Source organism: Callorhinchus milii, unplaced genomic scaffold (genome assembly GCF_018977255.1).
Source record: "Callorhinchus milii isolate IMCB2004 unplaced genomic scaffold, IMCB_Cmil_1.0 Scaffold2, whole genome shotgun sequence".
Taxonomy (NCBI): domain Eukaryota; kingdom Metazoa; phylum Chordata; class Chondrichthyes; order Chimaeriformes; family Callorhinchidae; genus Callorhinchus; species Callorhinchus milii.
In genome coordinates this window covers 102,969,447-102,993,372 of record NW_024704743.1, presented here as the reverse complement: position 1 = coordinate 102,993,372, position 23,926 = coordinate 102,969,447, and the positions used below count along the sequence as shown (strand labels likewise).

General features: G+C 37.6%; 1 protein-coding gene across 1 annotated transcript in view; it reads left to right on the top strand.

Moving 5' to 3' along the window:
* csmd3b (CUB and Sushi multiple domains 3b) overlaps window positions 1-23,926 on the top strand; it is a 773,500-nt gene that overhangs the window by 477,802 nt on the left and 271,772 nt on the right. The window contains exons 8-9 of the mRNA XM_042331884.1: window positions 179-266; window positions 4,443-4,567. Of these exons, the coding sequence (XP_042187818.1) occupies window positions 179-266; window positions 4,443-4,567 (213 nt within the window). The remainder of the gene's footprint in view (window positions 1-178; window positions 267-4,442; window positions 4,568-23,926) is intronic.

Here is a 23,926-nt window from a genome sequence, read left to right as displayed (position 1 = left end):
CCGGATACAGTTTTGTATTGACAGATATAATGGTTACATTAAGCATTTACTTACATACCTGGCAAATTGACTCATGACTATGCATAATTTAGAATTGAAAGGTAAAATAAATGGTATTCAAGACATTTGAATTTCCGTTAAATGCAATGCCATTGTTTGTCTCTGTTTTTACTTGCAGTGAATGAGGGTGGAATAAAGCAAGCATCCAACTCCTGCCCAGATCCTGGAGAGCCAGAACATGGAGAAAGAATTGGATTGGATTTCAGGTATGTAAATGTTTCACTTGTGTAGGTTGCTTTAGCCACAGCAGTTTAAATCACAATAATACTTCAAAAATCAAAACTCCAATTAACAGCTTGTTAATTCCTACATGCCCTTCTTTAATACTTGTGTGCTTTAAACGATATGTGGATAAGGGAGGGATTGAGATTGAATTGAGCTCCTTGCTCTGTGAGCCAGTGTGGGCTCAATGGGCTGAATGTCCTCCAGAGCTTTATGTTCCTATATTTCCTATGGAATAAAATAATTGATCAGCTAAGGTCTATGGGGGGAGGGAGGCATATGAGGTTGGAACAGTTAGGTGAGTGTAGAAACAAGCACTATATTGAAATGTCTCCTTCGGTGATTATACTTCTCTTTTTCTTAATCTTTTTATTTAAAAAGCAATGAGCAAACTAAATCATTGGTAACTATATATATATATAACAACTAAAACTAGACTGTGCATTGGGATTTTGGAGAAGAGAAGGCTCTGGCACAGAAGCCCCTCTCTCCCTCTTTCCAAGTCCCGCCTGAAAACCTTCCTCTTCGACAGTGCTTACGGCCACCTCCCTCCCCCCACCCTCCCACTCTCCACCCACCACGGATCAGAGTCAGGCTCCACCATTGTTAAGCGCTCTGAGACACTATCCTGCTTGGAGGGCGCTATATAAGTGCAAGTTGTTGTTGAAAAGAAAAGGAAATTTCTCTCTGTGTCCTGAGAGACAATCCCCTCAGATGAAAATGCATTGTTCATTTCATGGCTGTTTGTGGAAGATAGCAAGTTGTCTAGTGTTCACCTACTGAATATAAACACTATATTTTACAGTAAATTCTGTGAAAAGATTTGAGCCAGAATCTGGATAGGGATGTCCACAAACAGCCATGAATTGAATAACACATTTTATCTGGGGGATTGTTGTCCAGGATACTGGTAGAAACTTCTTACTTTTCTCCAATAATGCCAGAGATCCTTAAATCTACCTGACAGGCAGACAGGACCTTGGTTTAATGACTCATCTGAATGACAGAACTTCTGACAATGTGTGTTATAATGGAATGGCAGGCTGTGAGTTCAAAATCAAAGTCAGAATGTGGGACTTGAATGCATAACCTTTGAAGGGGAGAGTGCTACCAACTGAGCCACACTAATATCTAATACTTGCCCCATGTGCTGCTAAATTAAATATACAAAGGAAATGAACAAACATATTGTTTATACCTCATTTTGGATGATTATACTTTTAACATATAGAAAGCTTAATCAAAGTCAAATTTCTGCAGTGTCCCAGCTGCGTGTACACATAAAGCTGTTTAATTTCACTATCTGTTAAATATCTCTGAGGAAAGAACAGCTTTGATTGCTTTAGTAAAGTGGAGTTAAAAAATGTAACTTATTGTTTTCTGCATTTTAAATAAAATCATTCATCTTGGAAGATAGTTAGTTTCTTTAATATTAAGACAATATAGGATTTTGTTAAGCACAAAGATAGTTTATCAAATAGAATCTATTCAACAGTAAAAATTAAGATTGGAAAACAAAAGCGTCCTTATAACATGGTTTCATAATGTAGATGCTGGTTTCTCAGTGTAATGATAACACAATGCTTAAAGCCCTTGGTCAAATGTTATGTGGGTCAGTCAACCTGATCTCAACCTTTTCTACACCCCTAAACTCTGCATTTTTCTTTTTTTACCATCCAGTCTCATCGCCCCATCTATCTGTCTTTAAGTCTCTCCTCAGAGTCCATCTGTCTGAATACACCTATGGTCACCAAACCCCTCCCTCTCCTTCTCACTTGGTGTCCAACACTATCCCCGTGGAGTGTCCCAAGACCCTACATGAAGGGCCCTATATAAAATGCAAGTTGTTGCTGTTTTGCACCATGACTCTTGCAAGCTATTCTGAAGTTTACATAAGAAAATGGCTGAGTTACACTTTATGACTAATAAAAGGTAAAGGGCGAGACATTAATTTTGTCACTAATTAATTAGCCTTTGCGTATCTGAACAAAATTAACTTATTAAATTCAATCTTAACACAATTATGCTGAGGACAGTATATTCCAGTTCAAATGTCTACTGAAAGATTTATCTCTGTTATGGAGAATTTGGTGGTGATATTGTTTCATTGTTTGTCTCAGCCATGGGGGAATAGGAATGGGTACGGGAGGGACACACTCAATTTACTAGGCATTTGATAATTCTCGTTTTCATGTATTGTGTTTGAAGAAACTAGATAAAATGTCACCAGTGGTTCTGTTGTGTTTCTGAATGGAGTCTTGAAAGATACTGCACATAAGAATATTCAAATATTATAAAGTGGAAATAAGAAAATGCATAATGCAACTTTTGTGCATGTCCATGTTGAATCTGAATACTGTACAAGTTGGTGTAGGCCTTGGCTCAGTTGAAAGTACTCTCTCCTCTGAGTTAGATGATTGTGGATTCAAGCCCCATGTTGGGATTTTAAATTTACATAGTTTAAGTTGACATTCCATGGCATTTCTAATTGAGAGGCCATGCTTCAGATGAGATGTCAAACCATGGTCTGTCTGTTCAGGAGAATGTTAAACATCCTATGACACAATTCAAAAAGAGAAGGCAGTTTCTTGTGGTTTCCTGGACGACTATACACCAGATAAAATTGGTCATTCACTTATTTGGCTTTTGTGGCTCATTTCTGTGCACAAATTGGCTGCTATGATCATCTACAAGTACACACACATTACAGTAAATCATGTGAACTGCTTTGATACATTCTCTCGACATGAAAGGTGCTATATTAAATGTGAAGAAAATTATTTTTTTGTTTTATAACTGATAAGCAGCTCAAACAGCTTTCATGCCAACACCAAGGGTAAGCATTTACAATAAAATGTACATCTATAGAGTACCTTTCATGTCTGGTGTACCTTTCCAAAATATTTAACACTACTGACTGAGCACCTGAGCTGTGGGTAGGGAAAGATGACCAAAAGTCTGGTCAATTTCCTATCCCAAATATTTAAAAATCTTGAAGCTTTCTTATCAATAAAATACTGCATTTTAATAGTTAATACTAAGTTATTAACTTAGTATCAGTGAATTAATTAATAACGATGAAAGCACTTTGAAGAGCTTTAACATATCCTCCCGATATGTGAAGGATGTTGCATAAATTGCATTGCACTGAAAATCAGAATAATTTTCTTGTCTCATGTATTACATTTTAAACCTGCAATATTTACTATTTAAAATGTTGTGCATCCTTTTTCAGCCAGGGTTCTAGTGACTAACTTGCCCTGAGTGTGATCACAATTATGAATTTGCAAAATAACATCAGAATTTGACAAGAAATTATTATTTGCACGTCAAAGTCACACAACTGTCATAAACATAATGGAGTGAAAATTGCAATTTCTGATGTAAATTATCACAAATGATAGTTATCGCAAAGTTGAAAAATGTATCCTTTGAGGCACTTGACAACAGGATGTCTGTGACTGTGAGTCTGCTACCCATCGCCCCCGCCCCCATTTCAGTTATAATGGTCGAGTCCAAAGCTGCTTGCTACAGTATTTGTGTTTTTAGTTCACATAACAGCAATTAACAAGATATTGTTGAGGAGCATAAATGATGTTAGTAATAAAATAATGATTTTTACATCTGATAAAGTGCCTTTCACGTAGGGAGGACATATCTCAAAAGAGTTTCACAGAGTATGTTATAAAATGTAGTGAATGTGTATTTTGTAGGCGAACGCAATAGTCAATTTGCGCAAAAGAATGTTGTACCAACAGCAATGAAGTGAATGACTACATTTATTTGGGCAATTGTTGGCCAGGATACCAGGAGAAACTTCCTTCTATTTTTGAATTGTGCCATGGGATCGTTACTGTGGGCAAGTTCCCATATGCAGACGGGATCTCAATTTAATGTCCAATCTGAAGGACAACTCTAAATCGGGTGAAAGGAGAAGCTGTTCTCCAGGAGCTGGAGGGATATTTACAATTATGTAATAATTCTTGCAATTTATCATGTTGTCGAGATCTCACATCTGCCATGTTGCATTCCCCCACACTCACATTTTGATTATGAACACTTCACCAGCTGTTTACTGTTTTTGTTTCATTAAATTATGCATTTTCCTAGTGTACTGAAAGAAGCAAAGTAACATTTACCTTCCTAATTTCTCTCAATAGTCTTGGAGCTACAATTCAGTTCACATGTGATGAAGATTTTGTGCTACAGGGATCCAAAAATATTACCTGCCAAAGGATTGCTGACGTGTTTGCAGCCTGGAGTGACCACAGACCAGTCTGTAAAGGTATAGTTAATTCACACCATATTCTGTATTTTGTTAACAATTTATACGATAGTTGAAATCTCTGGTGGATAAATATATTGCCGCAATAGGTGAAGCCATGTTTTCAAGAAACTACCTTTGTCCGTTGGGAGATTTATCTCACAATGTTCATTTTATCGAAACAAGGAAACAAATTTTGGAAAAAAGCTAAATACTTATAGCTTTTAAGAACACATTTCCAAAACTGTTCCATACGTCATCTATTTAAATTCTTATCTAAAAGTAAATACTCAAGCCTGGACCTGAAAACACATGCATAGAAGGGGAAACAAAGTGATCTACTTGCAGTATGCACCAACAAGGAGCCAGAAGCCTGTTTTGTGGGAACTTCCTCCGACCCAATCTATTTTAAGAGTAATATTTGGTGTAACATACATGATGTACTTAAATACCATTAAATATATGTGAATGTTGTGCAGGGTGGTGAGTAAAGGCAGTGCGTAAAGGTCAATCTTCACATTGGGACTTTGAGCTCAGAGCCCAGGCTGACACTCCAGTGCATTACTTGGGGAGCACTCTGTTGTCAAAGGTGCCAGCCATTGAATGAAACAACCCAGGTCCCTTCAGCCTGGTCAGGTGCACATTAAAGATCTCATGATACTATTTTAAAAACAAAGATAGTTTCTCCAGGAGACCTGACCAACAATCAATCCCCCAGATAAAATTTGTTAGTCACTTCAAGGCTATTGGGGGACATTGTTACATGCAATTTGGCTGTTGCTCTTGCTTACAAAAAATACGCAATCACTACACTCTGCAAAAAATCCTGTGAAGTACTTTGAGAAAGTTTGACGATGTGACAAAGTGTTATTCAAATGTGAGTATTATTATTTTAATATCTGTTTTAGTACCAGATCATACGATTGAAATTTACAGATTGGAAGCCACAGGATGCTTCAGTGCTCCCTGGGCTGCAAGGAGGCAATTTTGCTTTCTCATACTGGAAATTGTACTTGGCGGTCATCTGAAGCTCAAAGTTTTACCATGTTATCCCTTAGAGTGACGTCTTAAAATTCAAGATTATGCTGAATTTTGCAAAATCTGAAACCAGGTTCGAAATTAAGACTGAATTTACAAATTTGCACAGTCTTACATTTTAAGATGAAACTCTACATTGAGGTGAAGATAGGATCAGGCTCAACTGATGCAAACTACAACACCCTCTCCATTTGCCAGAAGACAAATTACTTGCCAGAATTCATTGTCAATGCTTGAACGGAGGAATACCTGCTCAGAATGCCACCAGTGGACACATAGTACCCGCAGTCGTAGAGCCAGCAAAGAATTGTTGCCTTCAAAAGAGAGAAATGTAACCTTATAAGAAATACCAAAACATTCACAATGGACCTGACCTCACTAAATCTGAGTTGGAATCAAAGAATTCTGTTTTGCAGTATTGATTTTAATTTTGTTTGCCAGCAAATTTTCTAGTTGAATGCTAGTTAACCATTCCGTAAATGTGAGACAGCAATGCAAAGTTTAAATAACTTGTATAGTTTACCAGATAGAATTAATTTGCAACTTCATTGTTTGCAAGTGGTTTGGGAGCATTACTTGTTTAAATGTAGCATCAGAGCATGAAAGCCGTTCTTGGTCTCTATCACTTTCTTACACTGTCAAATGCGGACATGATGTCAAATGCAGTAATAAAGACCCATTGGTGTCAATTTACATTCCAGTTAATATATAAGACATCAGTTGGATCTGAATATACCAATTCCCTGCCCCGGCAATTCTTAATTATAAAATCCTTGAACTATGCACACAGCACTGAACTTGTGAAACATAGCCTTCAATTGCTGTCCAGTGATAACACCAGGATTTCGGTGAATCTAAACTTTAAAAGGTCAGTACCCTACTAACAGTTAGGGATCCTATCACAGGCCGGTGGTGCAATGAATTTGACCTGGCTTTGCTGAGTCACTACTGAAAATCACATTGGGTCTTGGAAGGGGTAGAGACAGCCCATGGGTGTACTTGGTCTGTGGTGGGGACATCTGGGTGCAGTTAGTGAGCTACGTATCAAAAGTACTGTTAAATTAACCCCAGTGACAAAATGCAAATCTAACACCTATTGTTGTTGTTACTGTAGCATAGATACATAAAAGTAAATAGTGCAGAAGGATAGCATTTGGCACACCCAAGTCTGCACCGGCTCAAAGAACAAGGATATCTCTTCAATCCCATTGCTCCTCCTTATAATAAAAACATAAGAACATAAGAATTAAGAACAGGAGTAGGCCATTCGTCCCCTCGAGCCTGCCCCGCCGTTCAATAAGATCATGGCTGATCTATTCTTACTCCACCTACCCACCTTATCCCCATATCCCTTAATCCCTTTATCCACAAGAAATCTATCAATCTCAGTCTTGAATATGTTCAAGGACTGAGCATCTACAGCCCTTTGGGGTAGAGATTTCCATAATAAATAATAAAAATAATTCTTGCATTTCATATAGGGCCTTAGCGTGTCTTCGAGATGTCTCAAAGCACTTCACAAAATGTACTGTAAAGTGAATTGACTATATATTTTTGCGTGTGAAAATCCCAATAACCCTTCAAGTCCCTCTCTTTCATATGCCTTTCCTTTTGCTATTCTTGTGACTATCCATTGATAGCCACTGTGTCCCCTAGTCAATGACTTCCCTATCAATGGAAATAACTTCTCCCTATTTACCATAACAAAACATCTCATAGTCTTGTATACCTCAATCAGGTCTCCCTCAACTTTCTCTGCTCCAATGAAGACAGACCCAGCCTCTCCAATCTCTCCACAACGGTAGCCATTCACCCTTAGAATCATTCTAGTAAATCTCCTCTGAATCCTGTCTGAAGCCTTAACATCTTTTGAAATGAGGGGTTAGAACTAGGCACTTGTAGCTTAATGGTTAGAGAACCCGCCTCGCAAGTAAGAGGACCTGGGTTTGATTTCCAGCAGGACAAAACGTTGGGCAAGTTTCCTTACTCCATACGTCTCCATTTATCTAGCAGTAAGTTGGAACCTAGTTGTTAATCGATTGGCGGATCGCTTTTCCAGGGGTAATAATTCCTTCAACAAAAATAAAAAGAGTTTGTCACTCAATCCACGACTATTTGTGGGACACTGCTGTGCACAATTAGCTGCCACTTTTTGCCCACAAAATATTATAGTTAATTCACTTTACAGTATATTCTGTGAAGAGCTTTGAGATGTCTCAAAGACGTGATAAGATGCTATATCAAATGCAAGGATTATGATTATTATTAATACTTCAATTGCGGACTAACCAATGATTTATACACACAGCATTAATGTTTACTTTCATACTCTTTGACCGAGCATGATATCAGTTTTCTTTACATCCTTTGTCACGTGTGATGACACTTTCAATGACTTATGTACCTGCATTTTCCAAATCCATTTGCTCTTCAGCTTTTTGCAAGACACTGCAATTATATACTCTCCTCGTTTTTTCTACCAAAATGAATCACCTCACATTTCCTTTCATTGAGCTTCATTTGCCACTGATCAGTCCATTGCACTAATCTGTTTAAATCCTTTTTCAGTCTCTCTTGCCCTCCTCCATCACTATTCACTATATTTCCTAACTTGCTATAATCCACAATTTTTTATACATAGATATAGGCGATATCAAGTTTTGATACTGCCAATATCCAAGTCAAGGTCAAAATATATGTGGAAGAAAGCAGATTCAAGCTAATCAGTCAAAGAAGGGGATAAAAGGCCTGTAACTTTCCACATCATTAATCCATTTTTGCTTCACTTTTACTCTGAAATAAACATTGGTTTTGTCGATTTTAATAATAGTTTGTGTAGCTTTGCTTTTTGGCATTGATAGTGCCATTGTGTTGTATGTATTATTTGATTTGTCTTTTAAAATATCTAATTTGAGAGGTTGATCTTTTACCTCCTCTGAGCCTGTTAGGACTCCAATTAATTCTCCAATTATTAAATGATTTGGATCATATAAAGCAGATAATTATCTATGATTCAATGGAGTGTTCAGGAGAAGAGAGCTGTTTTCTGATACCTCTCCTAAACCAATGTGCTACTACAGCTTTTCTGAATAGTTTGGACATGGTATACTACAGTTCACAAAAGAGTTGGAAGGGACTGGGTTCAAATTCCATATTAGGTGTTTGAACTAACCCAGTCTAGGATAACACTAATACAATGCTGGGAGAGCACTGTATTGTCAGGTGCTGCCCTTAGAATTAATTTTGAAACCACATCCTGTCTGTTTGTTTGTGTGGAAGTTAAAGATCCAATGGCACTCTTCAAAAATAAAACAGTGTTTCTCTATTTTCCTTGCGTCCAGAAAAAAACTAGTTATTCAATTTTTATCTGTTTGTAGGACATTGTTGCATGCAAATCAGCTGCTGGGTTCACCTACAAATACTGCCCTTCACAATGAATCCTATGAAGTGCTTTGAGACGTTCTCCTAACATGAAAAGTGCTATATCAATTGTAATGATTATTATTATATAATCAGAACACTACACAACACAAATCTATTTTTGTATCACGTTTGCACATTGTTCCATGTACAGAACAAACACGGTAATACAATCATTGGGAGGGCTGTCAGGAATCTAAATTTAAAGTGTATTAAGCTTTACATAAGGCATGTGATAACATTAAGTATTATAATATGCATAAAATATCCATTTCAAAGTCATTTTTCTTTTTGTTGCCAGTAAAATTGATTTTTTTTCACAAGAAAATCTAGTCATGCTGCATATTTATCATGAACAAGCTAATGAAGGTGAAGCACATTTGAAAGACCATCTTATTCAATGGCTGCTTTCATAACAATCTTCGCTCCAGTAGTTCATGCTAATCTGCTCTGTGATAAGAATGAATGAATAATAGATTAGTTTAAAAAAAAGTCTTAGAAGTTAATCTCTACATCAAATATTGGTTACCCATCAACATCCTCCTTTAGGCGAAGCAATAATGCAATTTTGTTACTTCAATACTCTGAGCTAAATTTACCACTGGGTATGGTGATATCCTTGAAAATCGATACTGGAAATTTACAAGAATAATACTTGGGATTAGGGACTATAGATATGCAGAGGGATTGGAGAATCTGTTTTGTTTTCATTGGAGCAGAGATGGGGACCTGTTTGTTGTGTACAGAATTATGAGGGGTTTTAACAGGATACATAGGGAGGAATTATTTCCACTGGGAGGTGTCAGTGACTGGAGATATAGATATGATAGCCACAATAAGAGCAAAAGGAGATTTTAGGAAATTATTTTTTAAACAGAGTTTCAATAACCCTTGCATTTGATATAGAGCTTTTCACGTCTTCTAGACTCTCAAAGCGCTTCACAGAATATATTGTAAAGTGAATTGACTGTATATTTGTGGGCAAAACGCGGCAGCCAATTGCGCACATCAGTGTCCCACAAACAGCCGTGGATTGAAGTGACCAATTTATTATTGTTATTTTTTTCTTGAGGGATTATTGTCAGCCGTGTGGAGTAAGGAAACGTGCACAAGGTTCGCCCTGCCTGGAGTCACACCCAGGTTTCTTGCTTGCGAGGCAAGTGCTCTAACCACTAACCATATTTATTCTTTCCCAATTACATAGAATGATGTAGTTGTGCAGATATCAGATGAATTTGGAAGATATCCTTGAAACAATACTTAAACACCGTCTCTGATGTTTGAGGGAACAAAATACATTGAATGTCAACCAGGCTTGGTTGGTCGCACTCTTGCCTCTGAGTTAGAGATTGTGGGTTCAAGCCCCACACAGGGCCATTGAGCTCTAGTTTAACGTTCCAATACAGAGTATCAGGAGTGCTGCATTTTAGAACATAGAGTCCTTCAGATCAGATGTTAAACTAAACTTGTGTCTGCCTGTTCAGGTGGATGTTAAAGATCCCATGACACTATTTGAAAATACAGGAGAGTTTGTAATGGATATTTGTGGGACATTGGTATGCATAAATTGGCTGCTGCATTTGCGTATACAGTCACTACACTTTCCTGCAAATCTTATGAATCATTTTGAGACATGTTGATGATGGGAGAGTGTGCTATGTGGAATGTAAAGATTATTATTTTTTGATGCTTCTGTATCTTTTTATGGATCTCAGTGTTAGTTTGTTTTAGATGCTAAATTTAGTTTTTGGATGGTGAGAGGTGAATTCCTCTTATATATTTATTGATTGTGTCTATTGATTTCTTACCATTATTTGCTAAACTTTATGATGCCTTTATGTGTGTATTTGTTTGTATTTGGCTGTTCCTGGTACTAAATTAACCCATGAACCCAAATACAAGTGAAAGCTTGTATTTGTAAACTGGTTCATGTCTGGATTCTCATGTCCAAATGCAAGGCTTTGGTTCAAAGCAGATAAGGCTGTTAATAGTTTGTTTTATCTATCATATTAAGCATCTAATATCTCTATAAAATCCCCTCTGAGGTGACTTTTTTGAGACTAAAAAAAGAGCTTATCTAGTCAATCTATGGTCATGATCTCACTAAGACTGAAATCAGTCTTGTTTTCCTTTAGTGCCTGAGCAGCCCCTTTATGTTGCAGTGGCCAGACATGTATGCATGTAAGCTCTCGGACACCTTTTCACACCCAGCTGAGTTTACTGTGATGCCCAATGTATACTGCAAATCAGTGTCTCTTCTATTCCCTGAGTAGAGTTCCAAACGTGACTGGCTCTTTCATAACATTATCTGTCTCAAATCACAGAGATATTTCTCATAATTTGGCTCCTCTCCATCAGCTATGCTAGCCTTTGGTGGCTCTGCCTCCGGCTCTCTGGAGCTACATCGTGGAGTCTCTCAGCCTTGTCTTCTGCTCCACTATGAAAACCCGCCTTAAAACATCTCTCCTTGACTTTGCTTTTGATTACCTTCCCTCCCCTTTCAACTCCAGACTCCCAGTCAGCTGAAAGAAGTTCTTTGAATGCATCATAGTCAAGCTGAAAACACCATCAATCCAAGTCCATCACAATCACCCCAAATCGTGCCTCACCCAATGCTAATGAACCATACTGTGCAGCACAAGTCAACAGGTAGAGAGATAGACACAAAGTACATTGTTTTTTTCCCCCTCTCATCTAGGAACCCTAAACCCAATTGTAATGTTCCAACTTCTGGTTGTGATCAGTTAACAGGAATCAAACTTATAAATATTCTTGGTCTGTATGTCTTAATGCTCTATTTGCAGTGCGTCTGCAACAAAACAGCACTGATAATAGTATAATAAAATAATAATCTCTATATTTGATACAGCACTTTTCACGTTGAGTGCTTTTACAGGATGTACTCTATTGTGCTGCGACTGTGCATTTTACAGGCAAATGCAGCAGCCTATTTGGTGCATAGTATGGTCCCACAATCAGCCAGGAAGTGAATGGCCAATTTGCAATTTTTATGTTTTATCTGGGAGAATTGTTGACCAGGACACTGGATATAATATTCCCTTTTGTAATAGTGCCATGGGATCTTTATAATACATCTAGACAGGCAAAAGGACCTCATGTTAAAGTCTTGTCTGGAGTAAGGTACCTCCAATAATGCAGTACTCCTCCACCACTCCCATGAAAGGCAGCCTAGACTATGAGCTCAAATTCCCAATGCAGGGCTTGAACCCACGACCTTCCGATTAGTAGGCATGATTCCTACCAATTATCAACTGAGCCAGTCTGATACCAGAGACACAATCTCTGTGACAGGCAATGAAAGAACATTTCTAGAGCAGACCCATTATACTGAGGCTGGGGGTGGAGGGGGAAAGAGGGGAGTAGCTAATTGTGTTTTGAAATGTTGTAAATTTCACCTCAATGGGTGGTTTTGTACAATTTCTCCAATTGATTCCGACACATCACACTCAGGTCAGCAGTTGCTTGTTTCGGTTCAGCAACAGGCAGTTAACATTGGTTAATTTTCATGTTCAAATACCAGACTCAGTAAGTTGTAATTCATTTCATGGTTGCTTAATTTCCTTGTTCACTGTTGTTTTGTGCTGTCTCTGGTAGTTATTGATTTCTTAGACTGTATTTAGACTGCTCAACCAAGTCTGATTGTTTCAAACCTAATTCCAATTCAGTGTTTTGTGTTTGGTTGTTGTGCATTTTTTTTCAGTCAAAAGAAGAGTCACAGGAAGAGCAAAAGGAGAGCTTAGGTCATTTTTTTCAGGGTAATAGAGGCAATGTCCATTGTTGGTTTTAGGAGGAAAGTAGTCAGGTATATGAGGGATAGAGGCTTGAAGGATTGTGGGGTAAGGCAGAGCATTAGGATTTAATGAACACTTTTCTTTGAGAGTTAATGCAGACTCAATGGGCCAAATGGCTGCTTCCTATGCCGTAAATGTCTTTAATTCTATGAGCATTGATGGTGGGATTCCAGCCCTTTGGATCAGTTACACATTGTTGTAACCTTGGAGCTGAAACTGCTCTGTTCATTAAAAATGGGCAAAAGTTCAAAGGGATTTTCATGAGTAAGACCAATGTAGATGCATGAATCACTATCACTCCTCAGGGAAAATTGGGAGAAGTGAAATTATTAATAATAATAATAATTGCAGCTGATAAGCAAGAAATCAGAATTGTATTAACTTTATCAAAATTGTAGCAGCCACCATCAAAAATGTCAATCTTTTTAAGCATCTAAATAAGTCAATTGCCTTTGGCAACAAAACTTGTCTGGAGAGTGTGAAGCAATCACACAGATTGGTTCAGATGAAGTAGGCCCTCCAGCCCACTTGATCTCATGTTTCCACAATATCCAATCTACCACCATCATAATCAGCCGTTTCTTTTTTTTAAAAAAAAGAGTCCAAATGTCCTTTCAGGAAACCTGCTCCAGTTGTTAATTATGGTCTGGAAAAAGAAATACTTCCTGGTATCTGTCCTGAGATTGCCCTGTACAATTCCATAAATGTGCCTTGTGATCTGCTGTCCTAGGTTTAGTTCATCATCCCATTTAAAATTTGGATACTTCTCTAAGATACTTCGAGACTTTCCCTTTCAAGGCTGAAGGAACCCTAGCTTGTCTAATCTTTGCTCATACAAGTCATACAAAATGACCAGGGAGAAAAACAAATAAGGAAGTTCCAGTTACATAAGCAAAAGACAATATTGATGTTGAGCAAGAAGTTTGATTCAATCGCTATCACTTCAGAATAAAAACTTTATCTTCAGCTGATATTAGCAAAAGAGATATGTTGTCAACCTCCTTCAGCTGGAAACTAAACTTAATCTTTATCCCGCAATTATATCTGACTGTAAAGTTTAATGACTGTATGTTTGTAGGCAAACACAGTAACCAATTTGTGCACAGTGACTTTGTATTGAGTTTACCCTTATCCAACAGGCTGCCTGAAATTCTAATAGCAGCACACAAATAAAATAGAAAGCTTCATACACTGAGCTTCTTTTTTCACCATTTTTTTCCCGCCTGCTTTTTATTCTAAACTTGAAATCCTTGAAATACATCACAAAGATGTCAGTCTTGGGAGACTAGAATAAGTAGCCTTTCAGCAAGCTGAGAGTCTCTGCTTCATAGTCCTGCAACTGTCAATAGCGGTTCTGTCTACACAAGTGGTTCTCTGCTCAGCAATTTCTCTGCAGCAGTCACTTAACTTCAGTTAACTTCCATGTTCAAAGACTAAGGGAGTTGTTCATTTCATGGTTCTTTAGTTTTCATGTTCACTTTTTTTTGCCCCTGGAGCTATCTCTCAGTTATTGATTTTCAAGCCTGTACTGAGCGTCCCTGTCCGGATCGACATACAGAGAGGAAAGAGCACTTTATAATATCAAAAGTTTGGTTGTTAATTTTGTGCAAGTGTAGCAAGTTATCACTAACTCCCAATGTTATTCGACTCCCAATGTTGGAAATAGCAAAATGGTTGTAAATGGGAGTGGTGTTGGGGGGAGGGGAGAGTAAGAGATTAGAACTAGGTAGATTATATACGTATTGTTGTACGCCAATTGCTCTTTGTGTTCTCATACAAATAGTCACTATACAGTGAGGGGTTTTCATTGGTATCTGTGACTTTATTTCCGTGAGAGAGGGTCGAATATATGAAGATTGTCAACAGGTGGGGTAACATTCCATCAGGATCTTTTAATAGAGCATGTTAGAGTGCCCAGAATTTGGCAATTTGTTGAATTCACCCTTAACTTTGAAGCTGCTTTTTCTGTAATTCTTAAAAGAACTTACAATCGGTAGCACTCTGTGTGCTGCGTTAGAAGGTTGTGGGTTCAAGTCTCGCTTTGTGACCTTGGATTCATTGTTTTGGCTGACATTCCTATGCAGTGCTGGGCAGCCAGCCCTGCATTGTCAATAGTGTTCACTTTCGAAGTAAATGTTCAAACAACACATTACATTTGTAAAGCGCCTTTCACATCGGAAGGACATCCCAAGGTGATGGACAGTTGGGATTTGGACTTGATATCTTGTCTGCCTATTCAGATGAATGTTAAAGATCCTTTGGCAATATTGGAAACATGAGGAGTATCTCCTGGTGCCCTGGCCAATAATCCCCAAGATAAAATTGATCATTCACTCCATGGTTGTTTGTGGGACATTGCAGGACGCAAATTTGGTTTTGCATTCACATAAAATTGCAGTCACTACACTTAACTTCAAATCCCATGAAGATTGTAAGACACACTCCAAAAATGAAAGGCACTATATTAAATGCAAGGATTATTATTAACTTTATAAGTCTCAGTTAAGTGTTTGTAACTGTGGAAAAAGCAGCAAATCATTTGTCTCACTGCCTGTGTTCAATAACTATTGCATTGTCAAAACCGTTACCCAAATCTCAGCCACCAGTCTCCAGTATTCTTACCTTGGGTTGGTTTCTTAACATCACTTGTTAGCCTTACTCAGTTGGTAGTGTTCTTGCAACTGAGTCAGAAGGTTAAGGGAAATACAGTGCAGCCCAATTATAACATGTTTCATTAAACAATTGATTGAATCATTTATTATGTGAATGGGGTGTGGATGCCCTTCACTGCATGCATGCAGTAGGCCATCTCGCTTCCTGTATTAAAAGTGCCCTTGACATCAATTTACTGCTGCTGTTGCTTCCTGCATTGTGCATGTGCAACACCACTAAGTTATGACAGAAGGTGATGTGATAACCTAGAAGTCAAGTTTTTCTTTGCGAAGTAGCTGTCTGGGTCCTGTAAATGGGCAAATGTTCCATGAAATCAGCTATTGTGGCCTTGTTATAAAGAGGGTTGGGATCCTATTGACTCCAACCACCACCTTATGATCAGACTCTACTGCAGTGCATAGTGTAACATCTCTTTGAGATCTATGGATTGCATCTCCTTCAGTAAAACAATTGTCTTGTGAAAAAAAAGGGATTTTCCAGTGCTGTTAAAAAAAATCCAGCTTTAAATGGAATTCAATGTTACTTATCAGAAACAAAGTCTGGAGGGGATGGTGGAGTGGGAGGGGTGGTCCTTGCAATAAGACCAATTCCTTTCAGTGGAGATAAAAGACGATTGTTGGTCAGGAAAATAAATTGTTTTTGGCATCTCAAGGGGGAAAAAAAAATTTTATTTAAAGAAAAATGCTTTTCAGTAAAATCACCCATTTGCTTGCCATAAGGAAGTAACTTATCTCATGTACACTTGTATCAAGGTCAGCTCAGCATTATTCAGGTGTTTTTTTTGCCTGTAAATTATAGTATGTTAAGTATTGTCCTCCAACTTAAGATTCTGCTATTTAACATATCCTAGTGTGACACTGTATGCATTTATGATAAACAAACCCTTTACTGTTCCTGTGAGATGACTTACTTTATCAAGTGCTAGCAAATCTCTTGAACTATTCTCAGTGCTGAGAAGTTGCATAACAAGATCTTCTCAACCAAAAAGGCTATTATTATGCCTGTCAATCAGAAATTTAGGCCTTCACAGAAGCGTACAAATACCTTCTTGCAGAATCAGAAGTAGAGGTTTGGAGACAACTAATTATATTTAGAACAATCCTTGCATTTGATACAGCACCTTTCACATCAGTATGTCTCAAAATACTTCAGAATTTCTGTAATTTGCTTTGATCGTGTATTTGTGTAGTTAAATGTGGCAGTCAATCTGATAAACACCAGTGTCTCACAATCAGCCATGATGTGAATGATCAATATTATCTAGAGGATTGTTGGCGAAACTCCATCTTAAGTGCCATACAATCTTGAATATTTACCTGAACAAGCAGACTTTTGGTTGGTTTAACATCTCAATTGAAGGGCGGCATATCTAATATTGACGTGATAAGGCGGTATATACATAAGATGCCTCATTTTTCTTTACAATAAGGATCCCCACTTGCAGTGCCACATGGAGCTGAACAAGTTCTTTAAAATACCAAGACCACAGAAGGTTTGTAGGTCTGTTTTTAATGTAATATGAAAGGTTATTTGTAACTAATCCAAGTTGCATCCATTTGGATACAAGTACTGTAAGCAATAAGAGCAGTTAGAAATTTCATTCTAATGTTTAATTTATCAATCAACCTTAGGTTATAAAAGAGAAGGGAGTTTCTCCCAGTGTACTGGCCAACAGTTCCTGAGATAAAATTGATCATTCATAGATGTTTGTGGGACATTACTGTGTATAAATTGGCTGCAACATTTGCATACCAATTACAAATCACTAGACTTTAGAGTTCGTTTTGAGACATCTTCTTGACGCGAAGAACTTTGGCACTATGGATTATAATTATTATTTCTTATTACTGGAGTTGATCTGCCAGGCCACTAAGCCCCCAAGCTCTGGCGCTCGTGCCTCAATTTCTCCACCTTGCCCCTTCAGATCACACTTGAAGACTTTTGACTTTAACCGTAGTCATTGTTATCTCCCCTTCTCACCCTGGCTCAGCATCAGACTCTGCCACTGTTAATCTCACTGACGCGCTACCCCACATGAAGGGCGCTACATCAATGCAACATAGTTGTGTGATGACTCAGTTACACCTTAGGGTAAAACTGCCCACATCATTCTTTCTACTTGCTGTCCATTGAGTCCCCTCTCAGAATACCGGATTAATGTTTGTTTTTATTGTGGTATGCCACTAGCTGACATTCAATGTGTGTAGGTCAGCAAGTGAAATGCCACGATTCCTATGCCATTAAATCCAGTTTCTTTTAAAAAAATTGGTCACTTAATCTAAGACTGTTTGTGGGACACAGCTGAGCACAATTGGTGCTGTGTTTCGCCCACAAAATATACAGTAAATTTACTTTACAATATACTCTATGAAGCGCTTTGAGAAGTCTTGAAGACATGATAAGGAGTTATATCAAACCCAAGGATTATTATTATTATATTATAACGAAGCTGCTTGAATGTGAAACTCCTTCCCAGCCATTATGGAAGAGTAGGCAGAGGGGGCAGTCATGACTCATTTTAGTCATTAATTAAAGCAGAGATTTTCTATGATGTGATAATATCACCACTGATCATGCAATTACTCTAAAGATTCTGGATGAATCTACAATGAACATACTCCGCAACCCTAAAACTGATTAGTTATTCTCCACACATAAAGGACATTTTGAGGGCACGTTTATTGTTAAAAGCAAATAGTTATTATTGGGATCATAATTATTCCTTGCAGAATAAACACATGACAGAACTTAACCTATTGTATACTAATACATAAAAACATTAGTAGAACATGAGAGGTGTCAGTGATGAGCAAAGACCATTCAGACCTGCAAAGCTCATCCGTTTCACTAATGTTCAGAGCTCTTTTGTGGATCAGATTGATATACTCCTTTGTGCCTGTTACATACTTCCTGTTAAGACTTTGCTGTAAAGACTTTTCCATTTATGTTTTTTCCGATCAGCAGTTCATTCAAATGAGATCTTTTGGTCAGGGTGATGTTTTAGTTTATATACCTTACGAGGAGTAAAACTGCTAATTGCTAAAAGGTGATCATTTTGCTATTTATAATGGGAAATTCTATTATGGAGATGCAGAGGACATTAGAACAAAAGAAATGCTAGACAAAAAAAGACCAAGGTTCATCTAGTTCGACTTCCACCTTCCTGGCGGTTCCATGCACACATGTCCCAAACTACCTATGTACTATATCCCATAAGGTTATTTCCTAAAAGAAAACTATCTAATCTGTGTTTGAAAGAATCAACACTTCTTGCTTCAAGCGTCTCCCTAGGGAGCCTATTCCACAGGTTCACTATTCGCTCACTAAAATAGTGTTTGTGTAAATTTGTTCTGAATTTTCCCCCCTTCAATCGCAGGCCGTGTGCTCTGGTTTTACTATTCTGGACAAGTTGAATCAGCCTGTCATGATCTATATTGTCATGCCCCTTTAGAATCTTAAAGACAGCAATCATGTCGCCTCTCAATATTTTTTCTGGCATGAACATGCCCAATTTACTTAGTTGCTTCTCATAGTTCAGTCCTTCCATTTCCTCAATTATTTTGTTTTCCCTTCTCTGTATCTTCTTGATTTCTCCAATATCCTTTTTGTACTGCGGCGACCAGAACTGTACACAGTACTCTAAGTATGGTCTCACCATTGATTTATACCGTGGCAGGATTACCCCACTATTTTGTCTTGCTATTGATCTTTTGATATATCCAACTGTGAGATGAGGTGCTATTTACCCTTCTGTCGTACTGATGGGTGGTTTTGAACCTCTATTTCCACCATAATGAAATTTCTAAAGTTAGAATTCCATAGAAAGTTGCACCATGGAAACAGGCCATTCAGCTCAACTTGTCCATGCTGGTGTTTATACACCACGTGAGCCTCCAGCCATCCTATTCCCCTCTATTAACTTCTCCATCATGTAAGCATCAAGTTTCCTCTCAAATACATTCCTATTTTTTGCTTCAACCACAATTTCCAGCAATGAGTTCCACACTCTCTGTGAAAAGAAATACTTTCTACATCTGCTACTGGCTATCTTGTATTTATATCCCCTTGTTTTGCACTCACTGATAAGTGGAAGGAGCCGGTTAATGCCCACCTTATCAAATTCTTTCTTAATTTCAAACACAATATTACTTTTAGACAGTGTTATTTCTGTCTTCAGCATATGAGGCATGAATACATAATAATTACAATAATAATATCAAAATTGTTACATTATAGCACCTTTCACATCGGGAGAACATCTCAAAGCACTTTACTGGATATAAAGTGGAGTGACTGTGCATTTTGTAGGTAATAGCAGTATCTAATTTGTGCACATGAATAGCCATGGGATGAGTTATCTATTTGTGAGGTCAAAATGGCAAAATTGGAGTCCCGATATTGTAACCTGGTATTTACAACTAATACTTTACAAGAAATAAATGTGGGAAGTCTGTGTGGGGTATGAGGTCATTTTGTTTTTTTGTTTAGCAGGTGCCTCTTTAAAAACAATAGTTAAAGCTATACATTGGAGTCCTGTGCTTAGTGTTTAGAGCACTCGCCTCGCAAGCAGGAAACCTGGGTTTGATTCCTAGACAGAGCGAGATGTTGGCCAAGTTTCCTTACTCCACACGCCTCTGTTTACCTAGCAGCATATAGGAACCTGGTTGTTAGTCAATTGGCGGTTTGCTTTTCTGGGGGTAATAATCCCTTTAAAAAATCCACTCATTCCATGATTGTTTGTGGCACACTACCATGTGCAATTGGCTGCCACGTTTCGCCAAAAAGATAAACAGTCAATTCACTTTACAGTATATTCTATGAAGCGCTTTGAGACTCTAGAAGATGTGATAAGGTGCTATATCAAATGCTAGGATTATTATTATAGATATAGGAATATTTCACAGTACATGATGAAAATTTAACATTTCCAGATTTCAAATGCACAGATTTTTTTTTCTGAAAATGGTTAGGAGCTACATTTTCAAAGGTTAATTTAACTGATATTTGTTTCATTTCAAAGAGTGCGTTGGAATATAATAAAAAAGAGGCTTGATTGTAATCAACTCTGATGTCAATTTTGAATTCAGTTTTGGTCTACAAGATTCAAGTCTATTAACATCTGGATTCAACCAGCCAAAGTCAGTGTGATGCAGACTCTTAAAGGAAGAATCTCAGGACCAGAATTTGTTCAACTATTTTTTTCCTTCAAACCTTTTGGGATTAAAACATTTCAATATTGACACGTCATGCAACTATCTTATTATATTACTGTAAATCAGCACATTGTCACAATTTTTTAAATTTTAAATCAGGTGCCTCCCATAGCCTTTTCCAAACCATGTTTTTGAAGTCTCTATTCATAATATATGTACAAAGATTTATATTATATTAGAAAATGAAGTAAACAGGCAAAAGGATTTAGGAATTAATCATATTTCATTGCAATCCACCAGAAAGAGTAGACCACTTTGCAACATGCTTTTGCGGTGGTCATTCAGATCTCTTGCTCCACTTCTCTTATCTGAATGTCGAAAACAGCAATTGCATTTATGTAACATCTCAACGTACTTCACACAAATGACTGGGAGCCTGAGCTAATTGTAGTTAAGGGGGAGGGTGTAGGCTGGGCAAAAAGTGTCCAAATGCACAGTAAAAAGAAGGCTTGGAGGCGGGTTCTGAAGGCAAGGAGTAAAGGGGCGTGGATGTGCTCATGCTTCTTTTTTTGAATGTATCTTTAATACCCCTTGGGTTACATAATGAGTTGTAAAACATGGTGATTTCAAATAAAGCAATCCAGTAGGAAGGACATGTCTGCCACTTTGACTTGAAAGAAAACCGGTTTGAAAATGAATTATGTTGGAGGGACTTATATTTCCAGATTTCTGTGATATATTTCCAGATTCCTTAATTCTAGAATCTACGGTGAGAAATTATAGTAAATAATACTTGCAGTAAGATCCTGTGAAGCATTTGAGACGTGATAAGGTGGATTATCACGTCCCAAATGCTTCACATGATTTTACTGTCAAATGAAGTGACTGTATTTGAATGCAAAATTCGACCTGAGAATTATGGGTCAAAATTTGCTATACAGGGTATATTTAACATTTCAGAGCATATACAGTTTGGCAAATTGTTGATTCAATCATAACTTTGAACTTGCTTTTGTTTATTTCTTGAAAGAACTTGAAAGACATCATCATTAAAGCTGAGTTTAAGCATTTACTACACAAAGCCAAATGACTACACAGAGGTGGAATTTCCTTCTTTTGGACCTCAATGTTGCAATCTAATTTGAGTTGGTTTCCTACCGTTTCCATTTTAAGTAGTCCATGAAGGTTCTTATTGTTTCAAAAAGCAGAAGTGTCCACCTTCAAGTTGCTTTTTTTCTCTCTGTGAGATAACATTGACTGATATCAATCCTAATTGGAAGAGACCAAGAGCATCAGATTGGAGCTAACTGTGAGCTGAGATAGAGGTGACCAACCAGGCAGCAGAGACTGCTGGATAATCTCTCACCTTATTTTTGAAGTCTTTTACAGCAACAGTTTTTGTTTCGATTTGATATTGATGGTAAGCTTTAGCAGCGATTCCCTGAGTGACACTTTCCCCACATTCCTCTCTGACCTCAGTCAGTGGCAACAGCAGACCATTATAATATCAAACATAAAATATCTCAACAGCCTTAAGGAATCTGTTGAGAACCAGCTCTGTAATTTTTCCAAACTCAAACCTGCATGATATGAATAGGTCAGTAACACAAAGCATTGAATTGTTGGCATCAATTTTGTCGGTCAGCTTGCTCGTCCCATAGTGGAGATGGTCATGAAGAATCAAACAATTCCAAACTACTGGGGAAAATTCCCCCTTTGGGTAGCAATTTTCAATCTGGAATTTGACATATGCTTCAATGGAGCCTTAATTTTGAGGATCTGGTATAATGGTATAATGAGTTGCCAGGACTGGGATGAAGGGAGCATAAGGAGAAAGAACAATAATATTTATAGTCCTTGCTTTTGAGATAATGTCTTATCATGTCTGAATGTCTCAAAGGGCTTCAATGCCTTCTTTTTTCTGTGAAGGAAGTTTATGCTTTAGAGGTGGTGATGCATAAATTGCAAAGGGAATACCAATGGAGGATTTGGGCAGCTATATGTTCAACGATAAAGTAGTAATCCACATCTTTTCACATAATAACAATAATCCTTGGATTTTGTTTAGCAACTTTCATGTCAGAAGGATTTTGCAAGGCGCTTGACAAGATTTCATGTAAAGTGTAGTGACTGTATTTGTGGGCGATCATGACAGGCAATTTGCTCGCAGAAATGTCCTTCAAACAGCCATGAAATGAATGTCCAATTTTATCTGGGGGTCTGGTGCCCTGGACATGGAGAGAATCTCACTTTCGCATTGAATAGTGCCATGGGATTTTTAATGTTCATCTGAACGGACAGATGGGGTCTCATCACCCTCAACTTTGAGTAATATTCCCAATGTGGAGCTCAACCTCACACCTTCTGACTCAGAGGCAAGCATATTGTTGCATATAATGAGCTAACACAGTTGTAACCTCCTTCTGTGCTGTATCTCGTATAATATGTTGAAGGATCCTGTTCTTTCTGCTTCTATAGTTCACTGAACAAAATACAGAATTGTGGAAAATTCTTAAATGCAGTTTTAAATTGAAAGCTGATTATTAAAAAAAATAGAGACTGAAGCTGAAGAATTTTCCACATTTCTGTGCAGTCTTAAATTTAAGGCAAAAAGTTCTGAACAGGTTCAGACTGTGTGGAATTTTTGACCAGCAATATCTTGACTGCATTTGCTGATGGTGTGTGTGAGCACACTTTTCAGTGAAGTTTGTGTGGTAGTACAAATAACATTAATATGCTCACTAATCTGCTCAGTGGTAGAAACATAATGATAAATCATGAAAACATTGGTTTTGAGATTGCACTTTATTTTCGCCCACAAAATATACAGTTGATTCACTTTACAGTATCTTCTGTGAAACGCTTTGAGACTTCTCAATGACATGATAAGGCAAATGCAAGGATTATTATTATTATTTATTAGTACATAATAAACCCAGGTTTCAAAAGCAGCACTTTGTTGCCGTGAGAGGGGGAAAAATACATCATACGAACAACTACAAATTTAAATTTATAGGAAATGGCAAGCTTACTTTTAGAGAAAAGTTTGAAAGAATAATTAATCCAGGTACTTTATAGGTGAGCACAGGTGAAATAAAACCTAGACTGGGTAAGAGATTTCTTATCTGGCATCTTCGATTAGGTACATTTAGGATATTCGTTTGAAACTAACATTGTCCATGTCACCAATTACGCTGTAGTTGGGTGGTGGGAAAGAGAAATAAAACTATAAATAACAATCCATGCATTTGATACAGTATCTTTCATGACTGCAGGACGTCACA